This window comes from Conger conger, chromosome 6 (genome assembly GCF_963514075.1).
Source record: "Conger conger chromosome 6, fConCon1.1, whole genome shotgun sequence".
Classification (NCBI taxonomy): Eukaryota; Metazoa; Chordata; class Actinopteri; order Anguilliformes; family Congridae; genus Conger; species Conger conger.
The window spans coordinates 21674487-21692032 of record NC_083765.1 but is presented as its reverse complement, the minus strand read 5'-3'; the positions used below and the strand labels follow the sequence as shown (position 1 = coordinate 21692032).

The 17546-nt window shown below is 41.1% G+C and overlaps 2 protein-coding genes across 4 annotated transcripts; one reads left to right on the top strand and one right to left on the bottom strand.

The window, feature by feature from the left end:
* Window positions 1–281: 281 nt before the first annotated feature.
* On the bottom strand, window positions 282–7384 carry LOC133131385 (glucosamine-6-phosphate isomerase 2). 2 transcript variants are annotated; one of them, XM_061246717.1, is made up of 8 exons: window positions 6874–7384; window positions 6241–6378; window positions 5899–6000; window positions 4240–4422; window positions 3553–3737; window positions 2751–2925; window positions 1927–1973; window positions 282–1699 (listed from the first exon to the last, which is right to left on the bottom strand). In XM_061246717.1, exons 2-7 carry the CDS (start codon window positions 6362–6364, stop codon window positions 1933–1935), a joined length of 810 nt encoding a protein of 269 aa, XP_061102701.1. In that variant the 5' UTR covers window positions 6365–6378; window positions 6874–7384; the 3' UTR covers window positions 282–1699; window positions 1927–1932. The 2 variants fall into 2 exon arrangements, with proteins under 2 accessions (XP_061102701.1, XP_061102700.1); XM_061246716.1 differs by lacking the exon at window positions 1927–1973 and having other exon boundaries at window positions 6874–7377.
* On the top strand, window positions 7117–11255 carry zgc:123321 (Protein YIPF5-like). Of its 2 annotated transcripts, none has more exons than XM_061246719.1 (6): window positions 7117–7879; window positions 8358–8465; window positions 8879–9039; window positions 9794–9939; window positions 10275–10456; window positions 10729–11255. In XM_061246719.1, exons 2-6 carry the CDS (start codon window positions 8359–8361, stop codon window positions 10889–10891), a joined length of 759 nt encoding a protein of 252 aa, XP_061102703.1. In that variant the 5' UTR covers window positions 7117–7879; window position 8358; the 3' UTR covers window positions 10892–11255. The 2 variants fall into 2 exon arrangements, with proteins under 2 accessions (XP_061102703.1, XP_061102702.1); XM_061246718.1 differs by having other exon boundaries at window positions 7121–8038.
* Window positions 11256–17546: the final 6291 nt, after the last annotated feature.

The window sequence follows — 17546 nt, the reverse complement described above, 5'->3', positions numbered from 1 at the left end:
TGGTAGATGAGAAAGCTGGAACCTAACATGTTCAAACTGATGGCACAGGAGAGCTTTCTCTTGTTTAGGACGCCACCCAATGGGTGTAAAAGCAATGCGCTTGACTGCAGAAAAAAGGAACCACTTCCTGTGGTTCCCTGTGGTTTTACATTTCAATGTTATTGCAAATAACACTCCACCCCTCCTCCCTTTCAGGGTACTAAAAAAACATTTTTCAAATTAAGACTAATATTTCTGTTCAGTAAATTGACAGGGTTATTCCATGAATAAAGAAAATCTGGTTAGCAAGCCATTGTTTATTAAACGATTGCAACTGAAAGACATTCTTACAGTACAAAACATGTCAAGAGACATCTTGCATTTTTTAGTACACTAACAAATGCCTGTAAAAAGGAAATTCTATGAGGATTCCATTTTGAAGGATGGACAATAGTTTGCCAAGAGCAACAAGTCAAAGGAATCTACCATTCAAATTCTCATATAAAAGGTTTTTGAAAAGGTTTAAAAAATAATAATAGTTTACATGCTCAGAGAAAGAACATTTCATGGTGAGATGCTTAACAGTTCCATACAAATTCAATACTCGTAGTTTATTACACCCAGGTCCACAGATACACAACACTGTCAGAACCTCTCACTAATGCTGTAACAACGCTGACAGAACATTGCATATTGGACAGGGAGTGCTGCAGATAGGAGGGGCAGTTCACCAAAAATGTAAGTATGTTTCCACTTAACCAATGCACTGTCCATCCATCCAGCTAGATTTGAGATTTGCAGTTATACATGCTGTTCACCTCGATACAACAGACCTCTACACTACAGACCCATATATTTGTGACTCAATGAGCCAAAATTGTATATTTTTAAAAACTCAACAGCAAAGTCTCCTTACAAATATAATGTCAGTTATCCACTACAGCGCTTATTTTGTGCATCCTGTAAGAGGACGACAGATCAAATCTCAGCGAAACTATCGGGATGGATAGATAGTACTCCGGGTAAGTGGAAACATACTTTAATTTCAATTTCAGGTGAACTGCCCCTTTAAGAAGGGGAGGTTGGGGGGGGGGGGGGGGGGGAGAGAAAGACTGGGCAAGGGAATAGTGTTAGGAATGTGCAGAAATTTGCCCAATACCACAACTTCAGATACACTTCAGAGAGTAAACACTATTTAATTGGCACCTGGAGTGGTTCCCTGATTGAAGTAATCAAGAACAGGCAATGCATGCATGTTAGCAGAAGATGTGGATCCACTCAGGTATCTCATGGGAAAGTATGGGGTAGTTATAAGAGTAAAGTGCTCATGTGGCCATATCGGCTTACACAAGGCCATCGCAGTGCTGACTGATGAGCTTGATCGTTCTAACAAAAGTCTAGCTGATTTCCAGAGAATTTTGCCATCCCTTAAGGTGACCGACAGTTTTTCAATTTAGAATTTGATATTAATAGATGAAGAATCTGACTGGACGGTGGACACACTGAAATGCACATCCTACATCCCTGTCTACATAGTGACCCAATGCACTCTCCTAAGGTTGCCATTTTACAGTACAGAAGAATTAAGGCCTTGACCTCGTCAACTTTTTTGACCATTACGCCAGAGTTACGCGATGATTAAATTAAACTGTCTCTCAGTTCTTGTAGTCCTTCATGGTGCTCACAGGGTCCACAAGTTTGTTGTGTACATGCATCAGCCCTTTGGGAGCACAAAAACAGATTAAAAATCACACCAGTCAATAAATCACAGCAGCTACATTTCAGTATGGTTTTGATGAACTTATGAAATGAAGATGTTAGAAAAGTATCTATACAAACGTAATAAATATTTTTTTGACCATTGGCAAATGATTGAGGCGGGTAAGTATTGTTAGCATCGTTCCTGTAAAGCAGAAAATGGCGGAAAATGGCGTTAAATTTATTGACCTTTTGCTACCGTGCCAAAGCAGCAGTTTCTGTTCTCCCCCCGGGCGCTAGACATGCAAATGACATTAAGAAACAAAATAAAACAATGTATAAATGCAGACACTACTCATGAACAGCTCATCAGTGATCCGAATCAGAGGAAATTGACATGAATCGCTGCATGAAATGTGTCTGTTAGCGAACACCATCGCTGCATCACTTCTTTACTCCAAGGTATGTACATTTGAGGCTAGCTTCTTTATTTCCACTGTGAAGTGTAGGATTATACATTTCAGTCATTATTCACGATCTGGTGAAATTACTTTGAGGGGTCTAATGGCCAACAAAATATTTATTTACATAGGAAATGTCTGTGTTGTAAAGACATGCTAAATGTTAAAATGACTGGCTCAATAAAATCCAACCTGCAAAAATGTCAGTGAATGAATTTGAAGGTAAAAATAACATTAAAAATGCAAACATTAACAACCCTTCCATGTTATCGCATAAGACAAACAAACACAAGGACTGTGCCAACATACAAAATATCAGCAAGACTTTAGACCTTCACTTGTGCTTTGTCAAGAATGCAAATTTTCTCACTCAATTTCAGCTCAGTTCAAAATGTTATTGGTACAGAAAGTGTTGTCCAACAACCATTTTAATAACGCCTTGGTGCAACTGTTCCCAATCTTGACACCACTGAAACTGCTGTGAGGGCAGATGAACTGTACTGCATTCAGAATCAGCCAAACTCGACACAGGTGACACAGACCACCTACTCTGTGTTTTTTATTTTATTTACTTTGATAAATACCTTCGTAAACTCGTAGCAAAAGACTCACCTTTGAAGTACTTGACCGTTTTGACCCTCAGCTCCAGAGTGGCGTCTTCGTCACACACGAATATGGTGCTAGGGTGTTGCTGAAAGGCTGATACTGTCCACATGTGGTTTACTCCCTCCTCTATGGCTTTATACAGGGCAAAGGCCTTGTGTGCCCCCGTTATTAAAATCATCACCTGAAACACAGGTTAGCACCAGTCACTCACACAAACTACACCGCCCTGCAATGCTGTCATTTTCAGCAGCTGTAATCCTGCGTTCACATGGATCATGGTAGGCAGCAGAACAGCACAACGGGACTTGCGTTGTGTCACAAGAATACAGTTTGGAATTCTGTTTAATATAATGTTAAAAAGATAAATAATTCAAATCTTCAATGGCAAGTGCTGTGTGCTGTAGCAATGGACTTTGCGCTTTCGTCCACTATAATGACATCTGGTTTGTCATCTAACAAATGTTAAAAACCCTTGACTGGGACAACACTGACTGAAAAAAAAAAAAAAAAAAAAAAAAAAAGGATTTCCTGACGGGGACGCTGACCGGCCAGAGAAGCTAGCCACAGTGGTTATACAGCAGGTTTCGACACCTGGCTCCAGGAAGGACTGCAGGGTAGGCCAATCGCCAGCATAGACATCCACATTAAATAATCAGGTAAGAACTGAAAAACAACTAAAACCAGCAGACCCTACCGTTCTCCGAGACTACGGTTGGGGATTCCTGCAAACCCTGTGGCTCTCCAAGGATCCCATTGGACATGGACAGTTTTTTTAAAAGGACCTGTGGCCTAAACTCCCTGCCCTTACCTCCCGGGCGTCCATCACCGTGCCAACGCCGACGGTCAGAGCCATGGTGGGGACCTTCAAGAGGTCATTCCCAAAAAAACGGGCGTTGGCGAGGATGGTGTCTTTGGCCAGGGTCTTCACCCGCGTCCGGGACACCAGGCTGGATCCGGGCTCGTTGAAGGCGATGTGTCCGTCAGGCCCAATACCTGAGAGGGAGGCCATTTTAATCCCCATACCCAACAGTTCAAAACAACATTATTCAGGAAACAGCGCTGCCGAGATGCCAAAATGTAGCTCAGTGAGCCATTCTTCTTTAGAATTAATATTAAAAATGCTGTTATTAATGTGGATATTTTTAATATTTACAACATGAATCAACTGAGGGAAGTAACAAAAACAGAGGGAGGATATCTTGGTGGTTTCTGGAAGCAGCAGCCTCAGTAGCACTGGTCCTGACCTCTGATCACAGTCACAGTTGTGTATAACTGTTTCATTATTACTAGGGTTGTGTTCGCTTAGATGCTTTTATTGGAGGATGCATTCCTTGCCCTTGAAACTGTACTTCCCTCTAGGGTCTTTCAGCACCCAGGTTATGGTTATGCACTTTGTTTCATGTCAGTGTCTGCCAAATGCTTATAATGTAATGTATAGTAATGCAATCAAATCGCTAATGAAACCAAATGAGGAAAAATAAAATGAAAAACTAACCGCCAACGAAGAGGTCTATCCCACCAGCCTCTGCGATTTTGCGCTCAAAGTCCTGGCACTCCGACTGCAAGTCGGCTGCGTTCCCGTCCAGGATGTGAGCGTTTCTGGGGTCGATGTCGATGTGCTTGAAGAAGTTATTCCACATGTAGGAGTGGTAGCTTTCTGGGTGGTTCCGAGGAAGCCCTGGGGCGGTGCAGAAAAGGACAGATGCAGGGGTGACAGAAGCAATCGTCAGCTAGCCGACTAAGGAACTGATTTTATGGGATTGAGACAGGAGCCACATTGTAGACACGTGTGCCACAGTCCGTCCAATTCTCGAGCTGCAAATGACTCCATTTAACAAAAATAACACCTCAGCACATCTCCCCTTTTCTTAAGTGTACATAAACTCAATGTGAACCTCCATTACGCTTTCTTTTAACAAACCTTTTTTTTTCTCGGACATTGGACACTGTAAGGCAAAATAATTCAAAAGGAGAATGGGTCTCCTGTTTTTATCTGCTGCCATTTATATTTTATTTTTTCAGGTAAAAGTGCTTCACAGTAAGAATGTAACAACATCCAAAAAAAAACCAAACAAAAAACAAATAACTTTTTTACATTTTTTTAAAAACAAACCAAATAAAAATTACATTTCATGTGTGGTGGCTTAAAAAAAACATAATGCAAAAAAACATGGTTGATTGTGTGTTCTTTGTTTAATATTGTTTTTTAATATGTCACAATTACTACCTGGGATACAATTTTGATTGAAATCAAATTTCACCTCATTTATTTAATGGTGACATACTTTACTTACTTAATATGGAACAGGGGGAAGGGTGAGAGGTCATTAAAGATCACATTGAAAGACCCAATTAAAGATCCCACTTTAGAGTAGGACTATTACTCCCCAATACCTTTGTCAGACTCCCGCAAAAGAAAAGATGACAAGTGGGGGGCGACATTGGCTTCGACTGCCAGATGTCAAGAGCAGTCGTCTGGCAGTCGAAGGGTTGTCGGTTCGATCCCGGCCTGGGTGTGTGTCCCTGAGCAAGACACCTAACCCCCAAATACTCCTGACAAGCTGGTTGTTGCCTTGCATGGCGGCCATTCGCCATTGGTGTGTGAGTGTGTGTGTGAATGGGTGAATGAGAAGCATCAATTGTAAAGCGCTTTGGAAAAATTCAGACCATTTACCATTTTACCATTTACCCTGACCAAGACACCTAACCCCCAATTGCACCCAATGTGCTGCTTGGCACCTTGCATGGCAGCATTTGTGTACTTATAGGTACTTATTTCATGCAAAAATACGATAATAAATTTATCAAATTTATATGATGTTGTTATTGTGGATTATTTTGTGATATTCTGTCTCTCAATGTTATTTATTGTTATTTATCTGTATTTATTGACCTACATTTTATTTATTTCACAGAAGCTGTATACTTCTGCCACTAAGTGTAAGCAGGGTGACTGAGAAACAAGCCACCCCAGCAGAGGAACAGAAAGAGCAGCTACATGCAAAGAAAATGACTCAGAAGTTCAGATTTAACCCTCTGAAGCACAAGAACACCATGCTCACAAAACATGCCTACTAAACAAAACTCCCGGACTTCCCTCTTATGTGCTGACAGAGCCATTTCTGCCTTTCCTGAAGAGAAGGACAATACTCACCCACGTACTCATCCATGTTGAATGTTTTGACATACTTGAATGAAAGGTCTCCATTATTGTGATATTCGATTAGCTTTTTGTAACAGCCAAAAGGAGTGCTCCCTAGAAAAGAATTAAAGTTGACAAAATGAAAGGAATCAGTCAGTTTCATATAATAATAAATGGGGACAGCATGCAAAGTCACAGAATATAACTCCATCACAACGATAACCCTTTATCTAGCTGGATACTCAAAGCAGTTTTAACTACATGATAAAAAATAAAAATAAAATAATAATGTGAAGGAAACGCCACACAACCAATTTACAAAAGCACGACTGCAAATATTGGTGAAAACCGAACCTGTGGGTAATCCCAAAGTGAAGTATTTATCGGCGGTCGGCCTGAATTGGACGATTCGGTTCCGAATGTACTTGGCAGCCCATTCACTCGCCAGGTCGTAGTCCTCCAAAATCACAAGCCTCATTTTCCTCACCGTCTCTGTTGAATTTAAATCATGTAACTCTCAGAACGGGATTTCAGAAATTCATACATTTTTACACACTTGCCATCGCCTCTTAAGTGTACAAACTCAAATCAACGCTTAAATGACAAATGCGTCTCTTGTTTTAGTGAGTGGATATAAGAAAAATCAGCCAACATTGGCACATTACAGTTTCACTTTTGTGTCTTGAGCTAGTTAAGAAGTGAAATTGCACAGTAACACCTTGTAGCTGGCTGGAACGTACACATTCAGATCAGATTCACATCGTCGAAAATAGCTATATTTAGATTATCCAGCTAGCTAGTTACAGTGCAATTTTTCTGAACTGCTTGCAAATTAGAAATGTAGCAATACGTTTCAGCACTAACGTTACCCATTGCACCAATACATTATCCGTTTGAAATAAGCATCCATACAGCACAAATTAATCCGAGAAAGCATTTTGGTAACAGATAGAGATTAAGTTGTGATTAAATACGTTAATTACTTACAGTTGGAGGACCAAATGCCTTCTTTTATGGAGTGCCGTACTGCCGTCTCACGAAATGCAGAAAGTCAGCTAAAGTAAACAGTGCTCATGTGACTGAACTCCGGTCATGTGTCCTACGTAATCACCTGACTATTGCAGCGTCTGCATCGCAGCGGCAACGTTCGTCTGCGCATAAGACTCGGTTTAACCTCTTGAGGATGGGCTTGAATTGAATACTGTTGAATTAAACGGACCCACCGAATAAAAATAGAACTCTTCGTAGACCCGCGACGAATTTCACTTTTTCATATTTTCTAAAAAGTATTTATTTATGTATTTATTTATTTTCTGCTCTAGCTGTTAGCTGCAATGTTCATGATAACTCTATGGCTATTGTGGCATGGTAGGCTACACATTTGTTAAAAGACAATAACCCTATTCTTTCATCCAAATGCAATATTATGCAGTCCATGACTGAAGGACACATGCGACCTCGGTGATCCCAGGAAATTCGATTCTAATAGCCTATGAGACTTCTTCCAGGCGACAAGATTTTCCTTAGTAAGCACTGTCTGGCAAGGACGTTCGAGTTCATTTCCTGCATAGTACGGGACGTGCTATTATGTTCCATCCTCGTGACATCCGTTCCAATAGTAATAATAATGATATAGCAAGATAGGCCTACACTTACAACTTTAAAGATAATGTGCGTAGTTTATCCCTTTATTTACGAATTACGAAGTCGAGGGGTGGCCCTGTTTTTTGCGATGTATAAAATTGGAACCACTGATTGAAATAATTCAGTGTCCGTTCTTTTACAAAAGTAGAAGGCAGGATTCGTTCGATGCAACTGATCTGAATCAGTTACTTTGATTGAGATTTTTCATTTTTGACTTTAAATCTATTGCAGATCTCAGTAGCGTTCCATGCGTTACCCTGACCCCTCCAAATATAGCAAACTATTTATAGGACAACTTCTCAACAACTGCGGTGACTGGACCCCTTTACCCCTGACAGCATAAACCGAGGTCTCTCTGTTCTTCCTTTTCTGTAGGAAATGCTAAGAAAGCTTTCTCTTAAATGACCAACTCTTATTGATATATTGAATATACATTACATATTTCTTATAGATAGAAAATAAATACTTAGGATAGTCAACAGTCCAAGAACACCCAAAAATTCAGCAAGTAAGTACTCTAGTGCTGCAAACTTCTGCTTTTAAAAATGGTGATCTTTGATAAGTCTATTTAGTTTTCTCTGAAAGCTGCAGTACAATCTCCTGAGTCTGAACTATTGTTAAGATTTGTGGACAATCATCACCTGAAAATTATATGAAAGTTATATATTGATAAATGCTTGAGCTTTTTCTTTGTTGGGGTTTAAGTAAAACAATCATTTGTGTACAGTATCATCTGTACCATTTAATGTTTAAGGATAAAAGTACTTTTCACCCCATAGTTGTCTGAGTGTGACCACTGACTTTGCATTGTGCACTTTTCCCGCTAGAATGGGGGACTTCCAGCAGTTTGAGCCGGACTTTTACCAGTCGGAGTATTACATAGATGACCAGGAGCAGCCAGCTTACAGCTATGAGGATGCTGCCCACCAAGACATGTAAGCAACATACACAAGTCACATGTGTTACATAACATAACATAATGATGAAAGCAGGCCATTCAGCGCAGCAATGCTCACAAATCTCCAGTGTTTATGTGTCCACTACATGTCCTGACAAGCTATTCCACACAGTAACCACTCTCTGTGTGAAAAAAAAAATACTCTCTAATGTCTGCACGGAATTTATCCTTTGCCAACTTCTATTTATTTCCCCTCGTTCTGCTAACCAAACTGACCCTGAAAAATTGCCAGTAGTTCACTTTGATAATCCCTTTAATTAATTTAAAAGCCTCAATCAAATCACCCCTAAGTCTCCTTTTACCTTTTAAGCATAAACATCTTAAGTCTTTCCTCATAACGTTTCTCTTTGACACATGTGCTGCTATAGTTTTTACATGACTCATTTTCAGAGACTACGATGCCCCCTCGCCCAGTGTCTACGCCCCAGCCATGGGTCTGGGCCATCCTGATCCACCCTACACTGGGCACGTGTTCCAACCTGCAAAGGATTCTGGGACAGATGCCTATACAAGCACAGATACTTTTGAGGATGAGCCCCCATTGCTGGAAGGTACTGTGGATGGACGCGCTTTTGTCTGTAAAGGAATATCAATCAATCAACACTTTCTCATGTATGGCACAGTTGCAAGTTTTCACAAAGAAGTCAGATTCCTTGAAAAAACACAGACTTTCCCAATTGCAAAAATATGAAGAACATACTCGGTTCCAAGAGAATGCTGCTTTAACCTGTCCACTTTTGCATTGTGTGTTCAGAAATGCTCTTCTGAATATCACTGTTGTAATGCATGGTTATATCCATTACTGTCACCTTCCTGTCAGCTTCGACCAACCTGGCCCTTCTCCTCTGGCCTCTCATCACCTTTTTGCCTGCAGAACTGCTGCTCACTGAATGTGTTTTGTTCTTCGCACCATTCTCTACAAACTCTAGAGACTGTTGTGCGTGAGACTCACAGGAGATCAGCAGTTACAGAAATACTCAAACCCCCCTGGCACCAACAATCATGCCACAGTTGAAAAAAACATTTTTTTAAATGATGTGAACATTAACTGAAGCTGCTGACCCATATCTGCATGATGTTATGTATTGCACTGCTGCCACACGATTGACTGATGAGGCAATTGCATGAATAAATACTACTAATAAAGTGCTTAGTGAGTGTATATACCGGTGTCCAAAAGTCTGAGACCACATTGAAAATCTATGTGGTCTCAGGGGGGTCCAATTAGATGAATGATTTCTCCAGAATAATATAATACTGGGAAATATCTATTTCTTAAACATTGCTCTGTTTTGAATTTTACAGAATTGGGAATTAACTTTGATCACATCTGGCAGAAGACTCTGACTGTGTTGAACCCATTTAAACCAGCAGATGGCAGTATCATGCATGAAACAGATTTGACTGGACCGATTCTGTTTTGTGTTGCTCTTGGTGCAACATTACTGATGGTGAGTACACATCAGACCAGGACATATGCTACCACCCTGAGCCCTGCTTGTGTCAAACCACTGAAGCTCAGCAGCTGTGATGAGCAAAGTTGCTGCTGGAAGAAACTCGACAAAGAATTCGTAAATAAAGTTGCTGCTGTGCTTCAGTAGGGGGTGCCCTTCCTGTTGGACCAAATTGAACTCTGTGTCTGTGTGTGTGTTTGTATGTGTTTCAGGTGGGCATGATTAATTTAGACTCTGATTATATCATCTGTGTGTGTGTGTGTTTCAGGTGGGGATGATCCATTTAGACTCTGATTATATCATCTGTGTGTGTGTGTGTGTGTGTGTTTCAGGCAGGTAAGATCCATTTTGGCTATGTGTACGGTATCAGTGCGATGGGCTGCCTGGGCTTGTACTCCCTGCTGAGTCTGATGAGCCTGGTGTGCATCTCTTACGGCTGTGTGGCCAGCGTCCTTGGGTACTGCCTTCTCCCCATGGTGGGCCTCTCCACCTTCGCCATCTTCTTCTCCCTCCAGTGAGTCTGCAGAGTTACATGAAAATATAAGATTCTGGCAATTAAAACCAATGAAAAGGATAGCACTCACAGTCAGGTCAAGAGGTTTTAATAAAAGCACGGACACATTTCGGCAAACCAAGCCTTCCTCAGCGTTCGCCAGCCTCAGGCATTAGGCTAGAATCATTAAAGGGCCTTTTCCAAACATCTAAAACTGAAGCAGTATGTCCTTGCGCCAGCTAATGCACTAAATGGTGTCTAATATAATGCTTCTCTGGCTGTGTTTAACCCAGGGGGATTCTGGGAACTCTGTTTGCCCTCCTGGTCATTGGCTGGTGCAGCCTGTCAGCATCCAAGATCTTCATCTCCACCCTGGAAATGGAAGGGCAACAGCTCCTGGTGGCGTACCCCTGCGCTCTGCTGTACGGAGTCTTCGCCCTTCTCACCGTCTTCTGAGACCCGCAACGCTGCCTTGCACTTCCTGTCCAGCTGTCCGCTTTTCTCGGGTCACGTTACACTCACTCTGCAAACGCTCTTATCCACAGCGCTATACGGAAGTAGGCAACGTCGGTGTCTAAGGAATACAAAGTGTAATTTCATCAAGATGGCTCAGAAGGTCCATTTATACTCTATATTGTTCATCTAACAAACAGCTGTTTGTATTGTAACAGAATAAGTACCAATAGACCGATAACCTGTCTTTCCAGTTATACCCATTGTATATAATATTATCACAAAAGGAAATCATTGCTATCATTCAAACTCTGTTTGATGTTGTTTAGGAATTTGTTGCAACTTTATTAATTAAAATCATATATTTACAATATTTTACTTTTGGAGGTGTCTGAGTATCTCAGTTGGCCAAGGAACTTGCCGCAAGTGCAAGGCCGGCCCTGTAGTGATGCTGCTTTGATGTGGTGTCAGATTTACGGTCTACAAACATTTCCCACCGGAAAGGTCCCCCTTATGTCTTATGATCAAGTTGGGGAAATCGGGATTCCAGATGCAACTTAAACTGGCTGAGTAGACACGTACTCGCTCTCTGCAACACGGCCGGCCAAAAACAGTCCTGCATGAAATTGTAAGAAACTTAAAACAGACATTCTTTGATAACTGTAGTACTGTGAAATTTGCATTCTTCACCCCCTGAAATGCCAGCTTGCTTGCTAGAACTCACTAATCTTTTGCTAGAAGGCAAACAGTCTGATAGAAACTGACTTATAGCCACGTGTAGCGTGGCCTACTAGAGCACTAGCAGCTTGATCACGCCTTAAAGAGTTTCACCCAAGGAAATATTCTGAGAATTTCACACACCACATGTAAATAAATTGCAAGCTTGTAAACTTCAACAAGGGGTAAAAAACTATTTATCTATGAACTCCAGAAATCCTGGAGTAAAGTAGGTAAATGACAATACTTTATAAGTTTATTAGATTTATATGAATTAACACCACCAAATATACACTTGACTGATATAGTAGGGATTGAGTAAAACAAAGAAGTAAGATACAGTTACTATTCCGGGAGGACTGATTGCATAGCTGAAGGCTGCTGCACAGGGAAAGGACACACACATAGGTGCAACTAGAAGAGAACTAGAACTGGAGAACTGGAAACCAAGTCCAATAATGGCTGCAATATCAAAATAAGGGATAAGTGTAACCATTACCCATGGGAAACACACATCAGGTGCAGGGGGCGTGGACAAGTAACCGGGCAAAAGGGAAACCATGAAACGGAACATTCACGCAGCAAATACCTAGAAATGGAGAAAAACACAGAATCAAACTATGGGACAGGAATAAAAGACATGACAGCTATGCGGCCGAGTCCAAGGAGCATGGGAAGATATTACATGTGATTTGGCTGATGCTTTTATCCAAAGCGACTTACGGTTGATTAGACTAAGGAGACAATCCCCCCTGAAGCAATGTGGGGTTAAGGGCCTTCTCAAGGGCCCAACAGCTGTGTGGATCTTATCGTGGTTACACAGGGGCTTGAGCCACCAAACGTTTGGGTCGCAGTCAAGCACCTTAACCACTACACTACAGGCCGCCCCATTTATAAAGAGCTGGACTGAACATAAGGGCTGGGTCTGGAGATCTAGTCCTGTAGGTTCACATTTCATCGTGTAAAATCTCAGTTGGGAAAGTATCTGAAATAGGGGTATGTTGCCTCCATCCTAGGGGTTGTACAACACAGGAAAGACAACATCATGTATTAAAAAAAAAACATCCATTTGAAGCTAACAATAATAGCCCACTAGCCTCAAAGTTGGAAGTAGGTCATAAGAATCCTCACTCCAAGAAAGACATTCCAAAGTCTGGAAAGGAATCAAGACTGCACACCAGTCGAGCTGAACACAACACACTGGCTAGCCTATTAATATAGTCTACAAAGTGGAGTTAAGTCAATTACCTTGGAATGGCCTGTTGACACATGGGACATGTTGACACATGGCGATTCTGTGTCTTGCACTTGAGCAAGAATGACTTGAGTTACTTAAGAGTTAAGTATTTTTTGATTAACTGACGATGACTGAACACCACAATATGCATCATGTAAATATCTGTTTTCTGGGTTATTAAGATTTTAAGTTTTAACATATGACACTAGCAAGCAGACACTGCAAGCCATGCAGGAGTAGCACAGCAGTAGCACATTGTAATGGTGTGTGTGGCCTGATTATTTAACGCAGGGGTCGACAACCCTGGTCGTGGAGAGCCGCAGGGTGTGCTGGCTTTCGTTGTTACTTGGCATTAATTGATCAATGAAAGCCGTTGACTACACAGTTAACTCACCTCACCTGGTTTCTTGGGTCTGAATCGGTTGCTTATTTTAAGGTGGAATCGAAAGCCAGCACACCCTGCAGCTCTCCAGGACCAGGGTTGCCGACCCCTGATTTAACGCAACCCATGTGTGTCGTGTGTCCTCTCTACCAGTAGGCCGAGACAATCTGATTTTCCACCAGACCTAATCTCACAGTGTATTAGCAGCTATCAAAATATGTGATCTGACTACTCCCATGGAGAAAAGAGCCACAGCATAAATAACGTCTCTCAGGTGCAGATTTGACACATTTCAACAGAGCGAGAATGCTGTGGGGTCACAGTTTTTGATAAAGTGGCATTTTGCAGCTTTCAACATATGTGACCTGGCTTAACCTATGGGGAAAAGAGCCAAAATCTCTCATGTCATCTTATGTCTGAACGTACCAAAACATATTTGACTTGTCTCGACAGGCAGACAATGCTATTGGGGTTCATATTTAACCTTCCATTTAATTAATTTCTGTTCACTAAATCTGTATGTTTCATTTGATCTTAACAGTATGTGACTCTCAGTCACATATGACATACTGCCTGGCCCCGTTCCAACATTAAGAGCTCGGGCCAAGGGTTGAGATGGGGCTAGAAGTGGGTCTTGAACCATCCATCCTTCCATTATCTGAACCCGCTTATCCTGAACAGGGTCGCAGGGGGGCTGGAGCCTATCCCAGCATACATTGGGCGAAAGGCAGGAATACACCCTGGGCAGGTCGCCAGTCCATCGCAGGGCACACACACCATTCACTCACACACTCACACACTCATACCTACGGGCAATTTAGACTCTCCAATCAGCCTAACCTGCATGTCTTTGGACTGTGGGTGAGTACCCGGAGGAAACCCACTCAGACACGGGGAGAACATGCAAACTCTGCACAGAGGCCCCAGGCGACGGGGATTCGAACCCAGGACCTCCTTGCTGTGAGGCGGCAGTGCTACCCACTGCACCATCCGTGCCGCTGGTTATTGAACCTTATTATTAAAATTAATGAACACAATGAAATTAAAAATGACAACATAATTTATACATAGACTTGTAAAATGCATTTGGCTAGGAACAATGCAAAGGAATCATAATAATTGCTAGTTGCGACCTCGGATTCCAAACCCAAGTACGAGATGTTTCCAATAAAGCTCTCTGTCTTGTATATCCATTGTGTGAATATTTAATTTGAAAGAATACAGGTTTATAAATGGCCTGGTACACATACAGCATGGAGGAGCAGTGTAATATAAGCTAATAGCATACCTTTCTGCAATAGCTGACTAGCACAATAAACTTATAGTACCAGTCAAAAGTTTGGACACACCTTGCAGTTTTCTGCTTTTTCTGATTGATGACAGAGGAAATAAGACATCAAACAATTCACATGTGAATTCACATACCTCAGACCCTTGATGACTAAAACCCATTTAATTCACAAATGTGTTCCATACTGTATCAACATAATTTACAGCTGAATCAAGTCCCAGCCCCATTTCCCATAGAGAGCCAATTAAATGCGAAGTGGTTTTAGTATCGCTTCAGATATCCAGACTCTGGTGATGTTGATAGATTTACACAGGCATACAAATATATGCAACCAAATACAAAACATGACTTTCATTTGACTTTATGTTAATTTGCCTCAAACATTGAAATGTATTAAACGTGTTTTAATTGCAACATGATAAAAATGTATGAATCTATAAAAATACTCTTTAATAAAACATGTGAATTGTTTGATGGAACAGAGAAAATAAAACATTAAACAGAAAAAGAATAAAAAAAGCTCCAAACTTTTGACTGGTACTGTACACTATTTATGTTTTACATGCAAACATTCCACTAAACAGGGAAGGTAAGTGCGCAGCCTATTATTACCAGAAAAAAACTACGTGATCCAATCAATCACACCTTACTCAGAAATATACTTACTCATTTTGTCAGGGTAATAAAGGAAACACAATTAAGGTGAAAACAATCTCATTTGCTCAGGGAACTCAAAGGAATTTTTGATTTTATTTGGACAGAATATTTTCACATAGTATTTCCTGGTGAACATTAACTGAACAGACTGAAATATACTTTGACATTGGATATGGAGGGATTATAATTATAATAATGATAATTATTTGTGTTGATGGATATGTTGCTTATCCCCAATAACATCTGCACATTAAAGTCAATTATGTGGCAGCAATTCAATGCATAACTGCATGCAGACATAGTCAAGAGGTTCAGTGGTTGCACAGACCACACATCAGAATGACGATCTTTAACCGTCTGACTCCACCCGACAGTGAACCTGAATCAGCAGATCAGTCAGCAAGACCCCCTCCACTGTCACACTTCTACAATCCCAAATATGTGACGTGACATGCAATTTTTTTTGTCACGAGTCTTGGCTCTTATGAAATATTTCCCCAGACAAGCTACGTTTATGTCCGAGTGAGTGAGAATATGCCCACGATAGAAAGATTTGTCTGGCTGGAGAATAAGTGAAGAATGAATTCAATTAATATAATTTATATAAGAACAAATCTTTTAGAATGAGAACTGGAATGTTTACAAGTTATCCCAGAAACAAGCTGTGAAGTTAATCTTTTTCTCTTTACTCCCAGATATATAATTTCATTTACAGGGTCCTACAGGAGAGACAGACGCCCTGTACCACCGGTATCTTGCATAAGAGATCGAGAACAGCAAGAACAATACATATTTAGTGCAAAGCTCAGGCCAAAAGGCACTGAGATCTTCACTTGCCCAAAGATCATTTCAATCCTGGCCCTATTACTACGACTTAATACTTTTTACTCTATTACATTTCAGAAGAAAATATTTCATGCTTTGCATGATTAGGGTTGTCATACAATTATCTCATAAAATATGATGGACACCTGGAGCACCTACAACAGGGCTGCCCAAACCTGTTCCTGAAGATCTACCATCCTCCAGGCCAAGCCTAACAAAACACACCTCTTCCCACGGTTAGAGATATTGTTGAGCTGCTTATTATTAGAATGACGTGTATAAATAATCAAACCCCGCAGGATCTCTGAGAACAGGGTTGGGCAGCATACATCAATAATTGAACTTATCTTATCAAAATAAACACTCATTTGTTTGATACTTACATCTTAGTACATCTTATTGCCATTACTTACTATAATTTTACTTAAAATATTTAACAGGACTTTTAACTTGGGAATATTTTCCATAATGGTATTGCTACTTTTACTTAAATGGTAAATAGTAAATGGATGACATTTATATAGCACCTTTATTCAAAGCAATTGATGCTTCACATTCACCCATTCATACACACACTCACACAAAAAAGGGGATTTCCTGCTATGCAAGGCACCAAAGTCTCCCCACTTACAGTAAATATCATTAAAGGTGACAGTCTGCACTTTAACCTCATATTCATTGTCTCACTTCACATCCAACTTGCTGGAATACAGAGCCAAAATAAGATAAATTGTATCACTGTCCAAATATTTATGGGCTGCACGGCAAGTAAAAGTAGTTTTTCCACCACTGCTGTAACTTTACTAATGGTTTTGACTGATATTTTCTATTTTCTAATTACTGGATTTGTGAAATGTGATTCTCAGAATTGTCCACAGATGGCTTTGGGGCAGAACCAGTCCCTGAAGGTGCTGTCATTCCCCAGCATCGTCAAACTGCAGGGACATCTGGAGCTTTCGGCCATCCTGGCCGGTATGGAGCTCACGGATGAGCAGAGGAGAGCAGCTGAGTTCGCCACAAGAGGTCAGCGAGAGAACCCAATGTGGGGCATTATGAGGGAAGGCCGGATTACCAGCAGTAACTTCGGTGTCCTCCTGCCTGCACTGCAAAGTGGGAGAGAAGTGTCCTCTTCGGCCATCTCTCGTTTAATTGAACCAAGGTCACTGAAACATGTGCCAGCAATCAAGTGGGGCATACAGAATGAGGAGAAGGCAAGAAAGGCCTTCAAGGAGGAGAAACAGGTGGTAGTGCAGGACTCCGGCCTGTGGTTGTCCAAGTCAGTGTTGGGTGCCTCTCCTGATGGCTTGGTTGGCTTCACGGAACTTGTTGAAATCATGTGTCCGTACAGTGCCTGGGACATGACAATTGAGGAAGCAGTTTCTAAGTTGGATGACTTTTTCCTGGAGATCATTACTGGTATCAGATACAGGGACAAATACATATTGCTGGGAGGGATGTTTGTTATTTTGTGGTATGGACTACAAAGGACAGGGTAATCAAGGGTCCCAATCAAGAGGGTTGGTGTCTTTCTTTGATAATTTCAGGTTTT

Excerpts from the sequence above, each read along its gene's own strand:
- zgc:123321 (XM_061246719.1), top strand. The coding sequence starts at position 8,359 with ATGGGGGACTTCCAGCAGTTTGAGCCGGACTTTTACCAGTCGGAGTAT. Across the intron at positions 8,466-8,878 it reads GATGCTGCCCACCAAGACAT|AGACTACGATGCCCCCTCGC; the intron begins GTAAGCAACATA and ends ACTCATTTTCAG. Across the intron at positions 10,457-10,728 it reads GCCATCTTCTTCTCCCTCCA|GGGGATTCTGGGAACTCTGT; the intron begins GTGAGTCTGCAG and ends TGTTTAACCCAG.
- LOC133131385 (XM_061246716.1), bottom strand. The coding sequence starts at position 6,364 with ATGAGGCTTGTGATTTTGGAGGACTACGACCTGGCGAGTGAATGGGCT. Across the intron at positions 3,738-4,239 it reads GATAGACCTCTTCGTTGGCG|GTATTGGGCCTGACGGACAC; the intron begins GTTAGTTTTTCA and ends CCTCCCTCTCAG. Across the intron at positions 2,926-3,552 it reads CGGTGATGGACGCCCGGGAG|GTGATGATTTTAATAACGGG; the intron begins GTAAGGGCAGGG and ends CCTGTGTTTCAG.